Genomic DNA, 14,254 nt, shown 5'->3' on the forward strand with positions numbered 1-14,254 from the left:
AACAGGCACTTTGCGATAGCCCTAATCCAGAATCAAAACTCACACATCTATATCGCATGCAAAACTCCAAAGTTCATAAAAGCCTTCCCTCTTGGACAGGTAATCTCGGATTTGAAAGTCCAGGCCTCTCTCGATCGTCTGCTTATTAGCTTCAAACATGCAGGGCCCTTCATTTGCCGGCACATGAGCCACAAGCCGCCCTCGCATAAGGTTCAAACTCTTCATTAATACCAAAAGTTTCAAGCTCCAAAGTCCAGCTCTCTCGACGTCTTAAATCCCAATAAACACCCATTCTTGCATGCAAAATGAGTAAATTGTTCGGCTGTAGCCACGTGTACGGTCATGATGACCGTCTCATGTGAAGGCCTTGCATAGCCATGGGTCCCTCACATGTAGAAGTTTAATCATATCACATGTTCATTCTTTTTTAGATCCACATTCTATAATTTGCTCTGTTGTTTTGCGACGTAAGGAATGAAATAGAGACAATCTTTCAATAATTGTGCTGATAAAAAGTGACGTTTTAATTTAAAAGAAATATTAAAAAAATCTAAAGTAAGTAAATTGGCTGTCAAAATTCATATCTTTAAAAGTCGAACTCGTAATATTCATCATACTTTTTCTGGATTACAATATAAGTAGCTTTTTAAAAACATTTCTTGTTTCAATATATGACATTGGGTGCTATATTTTACGTTTGTTTTTTCCATTTAAGCCATTGCTTTTTTTATTCCTTATCTTTAAATGTTCTATATTTAAAGATTATCCACGTATCATTAAAAACTATTAAAAGAGTATAAATGAAAAAATATTGATATTTTTTTAAAATTAAAGCTTAAACTAATATCTTTATAAATTCTAAATTAATTAACAATAATTCATATTGCGAACGGGGAGGGAGTAAATACAACAAGTTCGTCATAAAGAATATTTTGGACTCCCAACCCATACGTTTGATGTACGTGTTGATGTGTCAGATCAGAAGTCCACTTCTCATCGCGAAGATGCAATTATTAATTATATGAGAAACGCCACTGCTTCGGCACCATTTAACGAAGAAACATTATTTCTAACATGTATATACAACATATATTAAGAAAATTTAACTTTTTTTTTTCAAATCTAATGAAAAATTACCCCGTATAAGTACTGGTAAAAATGAAAAAATGTTTCTTAATTAAAATTACACATGCCCTGAATTATTTTAAATTTTAAACTAATAATAATAACTTGAAAAAAATATCCTACCTTATTGAGCAGAGGATTATTGGTTAGTAAATCAAAGGGTAATATGGTAACTTCGCTCGGCTTAGATTTAGTTACCCCTTTATAAGGGGGGATGCTCCACGGGATGGGGCAAAGATTATTTGAGCTGGCCTTTAGAAACACACATCACATAGGAATACAAGCTTTTCTCTCTCGAGGTCCTGTCTTCTACTTTGGTCTGAAACGGTAAGGATCGATGAATTCTCAATGACATTTCTCGTAAACTGCTTCAAAGTTTTCTCTCTTTCAATCGGCGCGCGCATATCTTTTCTCACTGATTAATGTATATTGTGGCCATCTATATTCTTGCAGTATCCTGGAGTACATTTTTGGTTCTCCTGGTCTCTTCTCCTGCTAATTTCATCATTATCCTTCTCTTCAGATTTTATATACATAGAGTAACAGAGCAACGTTCATGTGATCATATCCTTCCTTCCTCGTCTCCATCTTGCATAATTTGTCATCCAGAGAAAATAATGATGATAATAAAAAATCATAGTTATTTTCTGGTATGGATATATCTCATCAGCTCACATATATTTATAAATATTTGCTGTAAAGTTATACTCGCGCAAACACACACCTGTAAGTGTGCGTGTGTGCATAACATACATGCGGCATTCTGGAATGTGGAGTGAATTGTGTAAAGAGATTTCAGATTTGGTGGTGACAGGCGGGAGTGGTGATGATGGAGAAAGCAAATACGTGCGGGGGGCTCGCAAGAACGAAATCGGATCAGCTGGCGGAGGCTTTGAAGTCGCAATTGTCGAGTGAATCGATGGGATTGGTAGAACAAGGCATCACCGGGAGCGGAGCAACGCCGTCGAGGAAGTCGAGTAGGCGGATGACGGGGGTGTCGCCGGGGAGGAGCGGAGGAGGGAAGAACACGCACATGAGGAAGACGAGGAGCGCTCAGCTGAAGTTCGAGGTGGACGAGGTCAGCAGCGGCGCGGCTCTGAGCCGAGCTTCGAGTGCCAGCCTGGGCCTCTCATTCTCCTTCACCGGCTTCACCATCCCTCCCGACGAAATCGCCGATTCCAAGCCCTTCAGCGACGACGATATCCGTATGTTCCTCTCTCTCCTCTCATCACATCACTTGTGCGTGCGTGCGTGCGTGCGTGCGTAGTTCATTAGTATAGACGTATTCATATGTTATTCATGTTTTCTTTTAGTCATACATTGCATGGACAGAGACATATGGCCTTGGTTTAACTAAGATTGGTATGCAGTAACAGAACTGGAGTTTGAAATTAGTATTATTTCTTGTTCTTATCGAGTCGAGTAAAACTATACGCGCAGAGTTCAAGCTGGTGTTCCTGGAGAAATTAATTAAAGCTCAGAGTTTCGTAGGGTCTTTCAAGAATTTAAACATTGCACGGGTTTCATTTGGGGGGGGGGGGGAGATGCGAGTGAGATTAGCAGCATGCCAGAGAAGCATATATTTAATTAGGAGAGGTGAACGAGAGAAGGAAAAGCTAGATATTAAATGCTTGAATAAAGGGTGCATGGTGTGGGTTTATTATGAAAATTATATATTTATGCATGGTGAGCATGAAAGAGAGAGAGATGATCAGAGGAAGTGAGGGCAATTTGCAAAAGAAGCCAAGTCAACAGGGGACAGGAAAGTACCGTCCCTAGCGGTACGTGTCCGTGACTCTGTTGCGTGCCAAACCATGAGGCCACCCTAGTTAGGCTCCAAATCAAAGACGGCTTCCATTTTGTATGCATACACTTTGCTATGAGTTGCAATAGTGTAAAAATATCCGGAGAATACAAAATGTATAATAAAATATACTTTCTCTTCTCTACAATATAAATCATTATTAATTAACTCATGATTTAAAAAAAAGGTTATTAGTCTTAATTTCTTAAAATGTTCATATTTTGTTATCGTCCTTCCAGAATTCTTAACAACACGTGGATGATTTAGAAACAAAAAAAATAAGGGTCTCAGTGAAAGACAAATATAAAATTTATTCAATATCTTATATTTTAAATCAAGAAATATTTATAAGAAAATAGCTTGTATCGTGATTGAGGAAGAATCAAGAAGAGTAAAGTTCATAACAGAGGGCAAAATCTTGGGTGGCTGGGAGAGTGGGAGGGCAGGCAATAAAAGTTGGAGTCGGGTGCAAGTGGTACCCAAAAACCCGTGACGTGATTAAGGACCAAACAATGAGTGACTCCTGCTCTTTCCCACCTCCTCAAGCTTCAACACAGTACTCCTTTCTTCCTCTCCCATTCCGCCCCCCCCCCCCAACTTTCCTTCTCTTCTTAGCTTCATCAGGACCAATCCACAATTTGATGAGTGAGGACTAACTTGGAAACAAAATATACAATGGGAGCCTGCCGTCTATTTTTAACTTTTTTATGAGCAAAAATTCCTTTTTTGCCCCCAAGAGCATTTGATAATGTATAGGGGCAAGTTCTCCCTCAGATTCGTTACAACCTAATATAAATCGTCACAGCCCGATTTATATTTTTATCCATCTCTTTTGTCTTTTCTAAAATTAATTACATTTAACTTATAAAACTGTCCATTTTCATAAATTTTTATATTTATATTAATATATTGGTGATAATGTATCATGTAAATGTTGATTATATTAATTCTTTAAAAAAATTAATCTTTTAATCCTTCAATTTTTAACTCACCCGTAACTCAGTCCTTCAACTATGACTCGTTGTGATTTAATCCCTTAATTTTTGTCTCACTTATAACTAGGTATTTATTTTTTATGTTTTTAAATTTTCTTATCAAATAAAAGAAATAAAAGAAATGTTTATATTTTGCTATAAAATACTCTCATCTTGCTTTTTGATGTGAGATCTAAATTAATATAAAAAAATAGAGTTAACAAAAGTTGAGAGGTTAAATTAAAAGTGAGTCAAAGGTTGAAGATTGAGTTATAGGCAAGTTATAATTGAGAGATTGAGTCACAGTGAGTCATAGTTGAAAAACTGAATTATAAATAAATTAAAAAGTTGGAGGATTAAAGAATTATTTTTTTAATTCTTTTATAGATAAGTGCCTCTTCTCCCGGTACAGTTCTCACCAACAGAACTTTAAATTTATCAGCCCTTTGGTATATTTGATGGAAAGACAACTCTCGTTTTCCATCTTGTATCTAGTATCCATGATATAGGATTTAAATTCTTTGAAGTTGTGATTGGTAAATTTTTGTTAAGTTTTTCTTTTTAAGAATTAGAGATAAGATTTTATATTTTTAAAAAATAATAAAACGAGTGAAAGTATTAAAAAAAAGAAAACTTTATGTAAACTCAAAAATCACAATTTCAGAGAATTTAAATTCTTCAACAATATTTATTAGAATCGTTGTTCAGTGATTTTTATTTTTTTTATTTTCATTCTAAAACTAAGAGGAAAAAATTATTTCTCGTTCTTAAAATTATTTCTATTTTTTATTCCATTTTTTCACCTTGGATTTTAGGAACCGGTGTAATCAGTTGTTAAAAAAAAAAAGATGAGGTTGGACTGTAAGTAGTGAAGATTTGTTGCCAACTTTATATTTTATGTTAACATTGTTTTTTGACCTATTTCTAATACTATTTACAATTTGTAAACATCGATAGTCCAAGACTTATTTTTCTCAAGGTCAAGAAATAAAAGACTTAATTTTCAGACTACCGGTAAGCCCATGGAGCCCACATTTCGATAACCTGTGGATGAAGCGGGTAATTGAGTTCGTGGTTGACTTTTTAATTCCATGGGGTGACTCGCGGCTAATTATGAGGCCACTATCGGACAAGGAAAAAAAATGAGGTCACCATCTCATGAGAATATTTTTATCGATAAATAAGGAATCATGGTATGTATGGAAGTTTAATATGGATGGTCGTACTCCATGCATACCAATACATATATTCTTGTATATATAATTTTAAATTTTTAAATAAATAAAAAGGCGAGTATCAGTTCAAAGGTTGATCGCATATCGAGTGTCTATCATTTGAACAGCAGGATTTATTTATGTCACAATGCAGATCAAAGTCCTGTTATTACAGAAAACTCAACAAAACTTGACCATATTAAATTTATATGTTACTGTGTTGACTTGGACTCGTCTAATTTGTGAACATGATCATGAGAACAATTCTCCTTCTAGCCAGATTACCATTTACAACCGTGTGGGGCACACGACCCATTTAATTGGATATGGTCCTAAACCATGAATAGGCCTCACAACATTTTTTTTTTTTAAAATCAGACTACTTGATATCCCGAGTCTACCACATTTTAATGAGAGGACTTAAGGTGTATGGATTAATGAATTTGAATTCAGTAATTGTATTTAATACAATCATTTAGTGCCTACCACCTGAGCTATTAAAATTTAGATAAATAATTTTAAATTTATATTTCACTTAATATTAATAAATGAATAAGTTTATTTGAATTATTGATTTGAATTTAAATAATTCAGATGATACAGATATTCAATACTTGTACTGAATATAGTCGCTGAATTTAAATTTTAGATTAATCCGGTACAAGCCAGGAAGGACTGTGAAAAGTAGCAAAACTCTACTGTCAAGTAATCAATGCAATTTCATTTTTAGGACTCAATTTCTTATCAAGCTTACGAACCTTGCCGCTTGCAAGTTGATCCTTACTATTTAGGTGCATGCCTGTGTGCTTGGTCGCCAGCACTTCGCCTCCTATTTTGTGGGAGAGACCATTTATTTAGTCTTCATAGCTGGGTCCCTTCATTAAAACTGTGTTTGACTTTTTCATGGCTCCGTCCAATCTGCACGACTTGCACAGTCAAGTCTCTTAAACCTGGTCCACGTCGTCCCCCTCCGTAAGACTTAATTTCAAACCTCTCATCTATGCGCGTACTTATTTGTCTCTACTTTTTGTTCAAAACAAAAGGTACAGTCACTGTTATGTGTGTGTGTAAATGCAAGCACTACTTATTTCATACATAATCATTCTATTAATGTAAGTAGTGGCGAAGGAGCTTCTTTCATCTCTGCTGCTTCGTCATTTTATATTATATGAGAAAAGGCTGGTTACCTAGCTATGGGTATTGCAGCGGAGGATATCGAAGCTGGAGCTGATAAGCCAAAGCTTCAAACAGAACCCACCCTTCCCATTTATCTCAAGGTAATGCTGTTTTACGTGCCGTAAATGACTTACTTGGTTCCTATCCATTAATATTCCCTGCCTGCATGCGCCTATATTTGTATATATATATGTATATATGTTCGTAGCTTAAGCTCTGCCAGTGTTGAAACCTGGAATAGCTACATGCAACGACTAATTGATGAGGTACTGCATTATGTATTTGGGCAGGCAAAGATGAGGCTTCAATATTTAGCGATCAAGGCCGCCAATAGAACATACATGGCTTGCTTAGCAATATAGCATGGTCAGGTTCAGTCTTGTACGGAGTCTCATTTCGTAGGACACTGACGTACAAGACCACCCACCTTCTTTCTCGCTTGACCATCCATCAACCAAAAATTAGTTCACTACATAATTTACACACACACACACACACACACACACCCGCCTACCTAGCTCTGGTGCTAAAAATTTTTAAATTGCTCGTGGGTGTGCCTGGAACAGAGATACGGGCAAGTCCACTTAAATTTCTCTCACACTTGAGAAAGGCATATAGGGCTCATGAGTGAATGAAACTCTACTGGTTTTGAGGCTTTAGCCATGAGAGTCAGGCTGTCAAACATGGTTTTGCTGAGAAAGAAGGGTATGCTGTACATACGGATAGCCAGATGATTATTTTTCTTTTAAAAAATTGTCTTGGGGCCTTTTGAGCTAAGTTTTTACGCTCTATTTAATTAACGAAGTTAAATTACTATGTGGAATGTGCAGTTCAGGGAAATCAGTTACAAGGTAGTGCTCAGAGGAATGACAACATCGAAGGAGAAGGAGATATTGCATGGGATCACTGGTTCCGTGAATCCTGGAGAAGTTCTGGCTTTGATGGGTCCTTCAGGAAGCGGAAAGACGACTCTCCTGAATCTTCTTGGAGGCAGGCTAAATCAGCCCACTGTAAGTGGTTCCATCACGTACAATGACCAACCATATTCCAAGTTCTTGAAGAGCAGGTACTTGGAAACTGAAAAACAAGTTACTCAGAACAAGCTCATTGATTCCCCCCCAACCCCCCCCCCCCAACAAAAAAAGAAGTAAATATAGCATGCAGGACTAGTTTTCAAACTCACATATTAATATACCGCAGGATAGGATTCGTGACTCAAGATGATGTTCTGTTTCCTCACCTTACTGTGAAGGAAACACTGACATACGCAGCCCTCCTGAGACTGCCAAAGACAACTACGAAGGAGCAAAAGGAAAAACGAGCTTTAGATGTCATTCATGAGCTTGGCTTGGACAGGTAATTAATTACTTACATCAATGAAAATTAAAGACCAATATCGCTGTAGCCTCAGGTTATATCATTACGAACTCTATACTCACAACGTAAGTGGTAAAAGTCAATCATTATAAATTGTTTGTATGGAAAAAGGTGCCAAGACACTATGATAGGCGGTTCCTTTGTTCGTGGAGTATCTGGTGGAGAGAGGAAGAGAGTCTGTATTGGCAATGAGATCATAATCAACCCTTCTCTTCTGTTTCTCGACGAACCAACTTCTGGTTTGGATTCCACAACTGCCTTGAGAACTGTTCAGATGCTGCAAAACATAGCAGAGGTACGTGCTTGCTCTTAGCCTAATTCCCTTTAGGACACAAGATTCACCGTACGACTCTGCCTTTATCACTATAAGCTGTAAATCATATGGCAGGCTGGCAAAACAGTAGTGACAACAATTCACCAACCATCTAGCAGACTCTTCCACAGATTCGATAAGTTGATCCTTCTAGGAAAAGGGAGCTTGCTTTACTTTGGAAAAGCGTCAGAAGCAATGATTTACTTCCAATCTGTAGGATGCTTACCTCTTATTGCCATGAACCCGGCAGAATTCTTGCTGGACCTTGCTAATGGAAACATAAATGACGTATCTGTACCATCAGAGTTAGAGGATAAAGTACAGGTGGGAAATGCAGCAACTGAAACCCGGAATGGGAAACCATCACCTGCACTCGTACATGAGGTAACTTTTCATTATAGTTTCAATATCACTAGAGGGCGAAAACAAAAAGTTTCCCATCTGACTATAGACGAATTTTTACAGTATCTGGTGGAGGCCTATGAGACCCGAGTTGCAGAAACAGAGAAGAGAAAGCTAATGGATCCTATCCCCCTTGATGAAGAAGTGAAGACTCAGGTTTCTTCTCCTAAAAGACAGTGGGGTGCGAGCTGGTGTGAGCAATATTCCATATTGTTCTGGAGGGGAATCAAAGAGCGGAGACACGACTATTTTAGCTGGTTGAGAATCACCCAAGTTCTGTCCACTGCAATCATCTTAGGATTACTTTGGTGGCGATCTGATGCCACCACACCAAAGGGTCTTCAGGATCAGGTAAAGTAAACTTTTCATTAGTTCACAGCCCTGAGAGGGTAAAATAAGTTCTACTTTCTCATGACTCATAAAACCTAAACCTTTCTGGATTGCAGGCAGGGCTGCTTTTCTTTATTGCTGTGTTTTGGGGATTCTTTCCCGTGTTCACTGCAATATTTACCTTTCCTCAAGAGAGAGCCATGCTGAATAAGGAACGTGCGGCTGACATGTACAGACTAAGTGCATACTTCTTAGCTAGGACCACGAGTGACCTTCCATTGGATTTGATATTACCTGTCCTTTTCCTCCTTGTTGTTTATTTCATGGCTGGTTTGAGAGTGAGTGCAGCTCCCTTTTTCCTCAGCATTCTTACTGTTTTCCTCTGCATCGTGGCAGCTCAGGTATGCATTTCCTAACTGTTAAGAACCACATGATAAACCGATCTAATCTATGATTTTAATAACAACTGTCGCTTGTGAAGCAGGGACTTGGACTTGCCATTGGGGCCACACTAATGGACTTGAAAAGAGCAACAACTTTGGCTTCAGTTACAGTGATGACCTTCATGCTGGCCGGCGGATTCTTTGTGAAGGTAAGCACATTCATTATCCTTCAAGTTGAAGCAATGAAAATGATACCAATGATGGTGGAATAGAAGTAACTAACGTCTGCTCTTTTGAATTCGGCAGAAAGTCCCTGTATTTATATCTTGGATACGATACATGTCATTCAACTACCACACGTATAAACTCCTATTGAAGGTGCAATATGAGCACATAACACCAAGCGTAAATGGGATGAGAATTGACAGTGGTTGGACGGAGGTGGCTGCTCTGATAGCCATGGTTTTTGGTTATCGTCTCCTGGCTTACCTTTCCTTGCGATGGATGAAACTTCAATGAATTTGGAGCTTCGAAGTTGAGACAGTACATGCAAATGCAACTATAAACACGCCTAAGCGTTTCCACTCTCATTGAACCAGGGATATTTAAGGGAAGATCATGACAAAGTTCCGAGTTTGGACGAGATAGAAAATTCTAGTCTTTTAGTATCTGCAGTACTGTAGTTCGTGAGGATTTTGAAGCGCTGACAAGCGTCCTCGGATGATATCTTGAAACACCGGTGAGATGGGCGGCTCCTGAGATTTTTCCCCTTCCCCCAATATATATATATATATATATTTATATATATATGAAGATTATCTAACTCAAAGACAATCGGAGACCTTTGGTATTGTTCAACTTTAAATGACTAGTTACAATTCAGCCTTTTATGTTTGGCTTAATAGGGGAAAAATATGACTTTTAATTTGATGATCATTCCGTAAAAGGATTTTGCAATGGCCACCAAATACGTTAAAAACATTAAGTCGAACAATGATAATTTTGTGGGGTTACACCACAATGATAATGGTGTTTGACAATCCAAAAGCCTGTAACGGCAGGCTGTAATGTAGTAAGTAAATAAAAGTTCGTTATGTCACGAAGAAATAAGCGATATCCCTGGCTGCTTAGAAAGACAAACTTGCGAGTGATTGGTCTTACGGTCCTATTTGTAAGGGGTTTAAAACACTTTTCACGTGTTTTTTTTTAAATTATTATTATTATATCATTTAATTATATCCTTGTGTTAATTAAAGAAAGACAATTGCTACGTTCCATATTATTTGTGCAAATGCTTTCATAAGTTCAAGGGTGGAATAAAAAATTGTTTCATTTTTTTATTTCACATCTTATACTCAGGAATTTTTTTTTAATTTTTATATAGCACCTTGAACATAAAATGAGAGTAGCAGATAATTTATTCTGTGGTCCCAAAATCATTATTGGAAGATTTTATTTTCAAAACTTTGGTGGAAATTGCAGCCGCTGAGTGAGAATGGACCTGGAACACGAAAGTTGGGGCAAGCGATTGGTTCAAGAGGGCATGGCTTTAAATGACCAAATAGCCAAATTGAGACAGCTAAGAAAAGTCTTCAAGATCAGTTTAATGATTACGACAGAACCATATGAACATACAAAACCTCGTCCAAATAGAGACAGCCCCAGTCGAAAGAGAGAGCATCTCAAGAGCCTTAACCTGTTTGGAGCGAAAACCTTTATTTTCATATAAATTACATTTTATTTCTGAGGCTTTTTAACATGAGACTCATAATAAAATATAGATTTCAGTTCATAAATTTCTTTACCGTATCAAATTTGCTTTTATCCTTATTATTATTTTCTTTTTTTTTCATTTTTATAATATGAATATAATTGATTGCGAAAAAATATTTGATTAATATGATTAATTTTAAATATAATTAATTATATTATCTGATATAAATTAATTTATAAAATAGATTAGTAATATTGATTTTAAGCAAAATTAAAAAGTAGAATTGAAAAGCAAAAGTGAAAATCATATTAAACAATAGTTTTATGAAAATATATCAAAACACTTCTCCATGTCAAAATCAATTATAAACTTAAAATTATTACATTTTTTTAAAAAAATTATCCAAATATCACGTCAAAATTAATTATAAGAAATCAAGGTTTTATTAAAATATTCAAAATTTTTATATATCCCACAATCAATAATAAACCTGAAACATTTTAAATTTAAAAATGATAAGTTATTTGCATTAAATATATGCATTTTATAATTGAAGTTTAAAAACAACTTTAAAATTTTTTGATATATTATGATACTATCAATTATCGGATGTTGACATTAGCTATCAATTATCAAATATTGATTATGAAAAAAAATAATTTTTTCTATTTTAAAATACTATATTATAGTTTTTTTATTTTTAACTATGATTATAATGTTAAAAAATAAACGATTGGACCTACGGAAATTGAATCTAATAGAAAGGATTAGTCCCTTGTTACATGACAAATTAAGATTCAAATTTTTATTATAAAAAATATTCAGATTTAGTGTCCAATGATAACTCAATAACATCTGTATTTTTTTTTTTTTTTTGCCTCTTGCTCAGGCAGACTCGATCGCCAGCACTACCTTGTCCCCTCGCACAAATGCTAATTGCTCTCGCCTTTGCCCTGATGGTGTTGTCCATGATGCTGTCAATCGGGTTGAAGCCATGGGTTGAATCAAATGGGTTTCCAATGAGCTTCTTACACTCATCAAATCAGCCTCATTTTTTCCCCCCGACTTCCAGGTGTTTCAATTTCTTGTCTTCCCATGTTCCTATTCCGGCTTCTCAGCGTTCATTTTTCTTTTCACATCTTTTTTGTCTTGTGTCTCTATTGATGCCTCTACAATGGGATCAAAACCTGTGAGATGCCGCCGTATTCAACGTGCCACTTGAGAAAGCCTTGAAGGCATCTTCGATCAAATTTTGATCTCTCTATTACATTCTATTATGTGGCCATATTTTTAGTACCACAACTGACGCTTTAGTAAGGTTTTCATCAATTTGCGCTGCTCAAAGGCAACAATAGTTTGACGAGACAACATGTGCATGGCTGCAGCCTTGTAAGAGCCAAGAGAACTTATGGTCATCATTATAAGAGGAGTTATTCGTGAATATATACCTGTATCCTGATATTTTATATTTCTTCTGTCTTTTGTTGCTTACTAACAGCACTCTCTAAGCAATAATTATATATAATAGCATAATTAAGTAGAAGAATTAATAAAAAAAATACAATCAAATTAAACTAAAATTAAAGTAAACAATCACATACACACGCACATTAACAATTTATATTTAAAAAAGTTAAGAGGCATACCCAAAATTCTTTAGAGGAGGAGGAATGGTGGGAGGAAGACGAGGAGGGGGATCGGTACAGGGGGAGGGGGAACGAGGGTCGCAGCAAGTGGAGGGTGGCCACAGGAGTGGGGTCACAGCAAGGAGGGGGAAGGGGGTCGCGAATGGTTGGGGAAAGGGGAGGGTGGTCGCAGGACAGAATAGAAGAAGGAGTAACATGCAAGTGTGAGAGAAAAGAAGAGGAAGGAATAGATTTAAATACGGTTTCTGCATTGGGCGCAAGTGACTTGATGTAGAAAAATGCTTTTCTACATCGAGTAACCTACACTCACTATGAAAAAACATAGTTAAAAATATTTTTAAAAATAAAAAATTAACATTCTATATCAGTTCTATGCGTCCGATGTAAAAAGTAATTATTTTTTAGAAATTCATGGCACTTTCTACATGGGGTATGAAGAACTCGATGTAGAAAGTGTACTTTTTATATAGGTTAGAAGGTACTCGATGTAGAAAGTCTATAAGTCAAATGTAAATATTATAAAAATGCCATCGCCTATATTTTTTATATCGTTTGCTTCCAACTAATATAAAAAGTTTCTTGAAAAATCCATAATTTGTACTAATGACAAGTGCAATTTTTTTAAGGGGAGAATGAAATTTTTGTAAGGGGATGTTACTGTTAGAAAAATGTAAATTAGCAAAAAAATTTAATGAGGGATCATCTATTCCTCTCTAAAATACCAAATTAGCAAGGGATGTTAATTTCATAACTCGACTTAAAATTAGTGAGGGACTGTCAATCTTCTCTAAAATAAGATAATTAGCGAGAGACGACTGTAAGTCCTTCTCTGAAATAAAATAATTAGCAAGAAATTCTATCCTTAGCTAATTATTGTGAAAAAATTTGATTTTTGGCAAAGACTTTTAATTATATATTTATTTATTTTCATTTAAAAATAAAAATTATATTTTAAAATTAACTAAAATATTCATAATAAAATTATTTAATATTTAATATTTACTTTATTTTAAGTTCATTTTCATTAATAAAATAATATTTTATTAAAAATATAATATAAATAATAATTTGAATAACATATAAATATTCTAACATATTAATAATTAAAAATAAAATTTAATATATATACGTGTGTGTATTTTTATAATATATTATTTGATATATTTTTGTAGTTAAATAATATATTTATATTTAATTTCTTATAAAATAATTCTAAGTGCCTTTCAGTTCAACGAGTAAAGAAGAAGAGCATAAGGTTTAAAAGGTAGGAGATCAAGTATTCAAGTCTTTGCCTTAGTATAAACATAATGAATATGTGACATGGCAATGAGCAAGTAACATGGTGTGAGGTGAACGATGGTAGGTGATAGGTGATGAGTTGTCATGAGTTGTCACACACGTGACAGGTGATGAGGCACAAGATGGTAGGTGACATGGTGATTGATAAGGCATGAGATTGTTGGTGACATGTCACAAGTTAATACATACATGGTAGATGATATGACATCATCATTTTTAAATATAGGTATATTTAGCGAGGGACTAATCCCTTACTAAAATTATAGAATTTTAAATAATATTAATAAGGAATTAGTGAGGAATGTAGCCCTCGCTTAAAACGATCCAGGGACTGAATCCCTCACTAACTATGATATCTCACTAAATTTAGCAAGCTGTTAAATGGTATTTAGAAAGGAATTTATCCATTGCTAAATTTCATTTTTTTAGTAGTGATGGGATAACTGGAATTTTATAGAGGGGGGAAAATGAAATTTTTAAGACGCTGCATGTACTCT

At 35.5% G+C, this 14,254-nt stretch overlaps 1 protein-coding gene across 5 annotated transcripts; it reads left to right on the plus strand.

Annotated features, from left to right (window-relative positions):
* The first annotated feature begins 1,357 nt into the window (after window positions 1-1,357).
* LOC129306458 (ABC transporter G family member 22-like) lies at window positions 1,358-9,980 on the plus strand. Of its 5 annotated transcripts, XM_054947071.1 has the most exons (12): window positions 1,358-1,452; window positions 1,579-1,775; window positions 1,940-2,330; window positions 6,324-6,394; window positions 7,124-7,359; window positions 7,494-7,649; window positions 7,782-7,965; window positions 8,059-8,367; window positions 8,449-8,736; window positions 8,832-9,116; window positions 9,200-9,307; window positions 9,405-9,980. In XM_054947071.1, the coding sequence occupies exons 2-12, from the start codon at window positions 1,743-1,745 to the stop codon at window positions 9,615-9,617; spliced, it is 2,274 nt and encodes a 757-aa protein (XP_054803046.1). In that variant the 5' UTR covers window positions 1,358-1,452; window positions 1,579-1,742; the 3' UTR covers window positions 9,618-9,980. The 5 variants fall into 5 exon arrangements, with proteins under 5 accessions (XP_054803046.1, XP_054803047.1, XP_054803048.1 ...); XM_054947072.1 differs by lacking the exon at window positions 1,579-1,775 and having other exon boundaries at window positions 1,362-1,452; XM_054947073.1 differs by lacking the exon at window positions 1,579-1,775 and having other exon boundaries at window positions 1,404-1,452; window positions 1,925-2,330.
* The last annotated feature ends 4,274 nt before the right edge of the window (window positions 9,981-14,254 follow it).

Source organism: Prosopis cineraria, unplaced genomic scaffold (assembly GCF_029017545.1).
Source record: "Prosopis cineraria cultivar Desert tree isolate PC_DT_omini unplaced genomic scaffold, ASM2901754v1 PC3, whole genome shotgun sequence".
In the NCBI taxonomy this organism is placed as follows: Eukaryota; Viridiplantae; Streptophyta; class Magnoliopsida; order Fabales; family Fabaceae; genus Prosopis; species Prosopis cineraria.

Bases quoted from the DNA above. Each gene is read 5' to 3' on its own strand.
- LOC129306458 (XM_054947071.1), top strand. From the start codon at position 1,743: ATGATGATAATAAAAAATCATAGTTATTTTCTG. The intron at 8,368-8,448 runs GTAACTTTTCAT...GAATTTTTACAG, and splicing joins CACCTGCACTCGTACATGAG to TATCTGGTGGAGGCCTATGA. The intron at 9,117-9,199 runs GTATGCATTTCC...CTTGTGAAGCAG, and splicing joins TCTGCATCGTGGCAGCTCAG to GGACTTGGACTTGCCATTGG.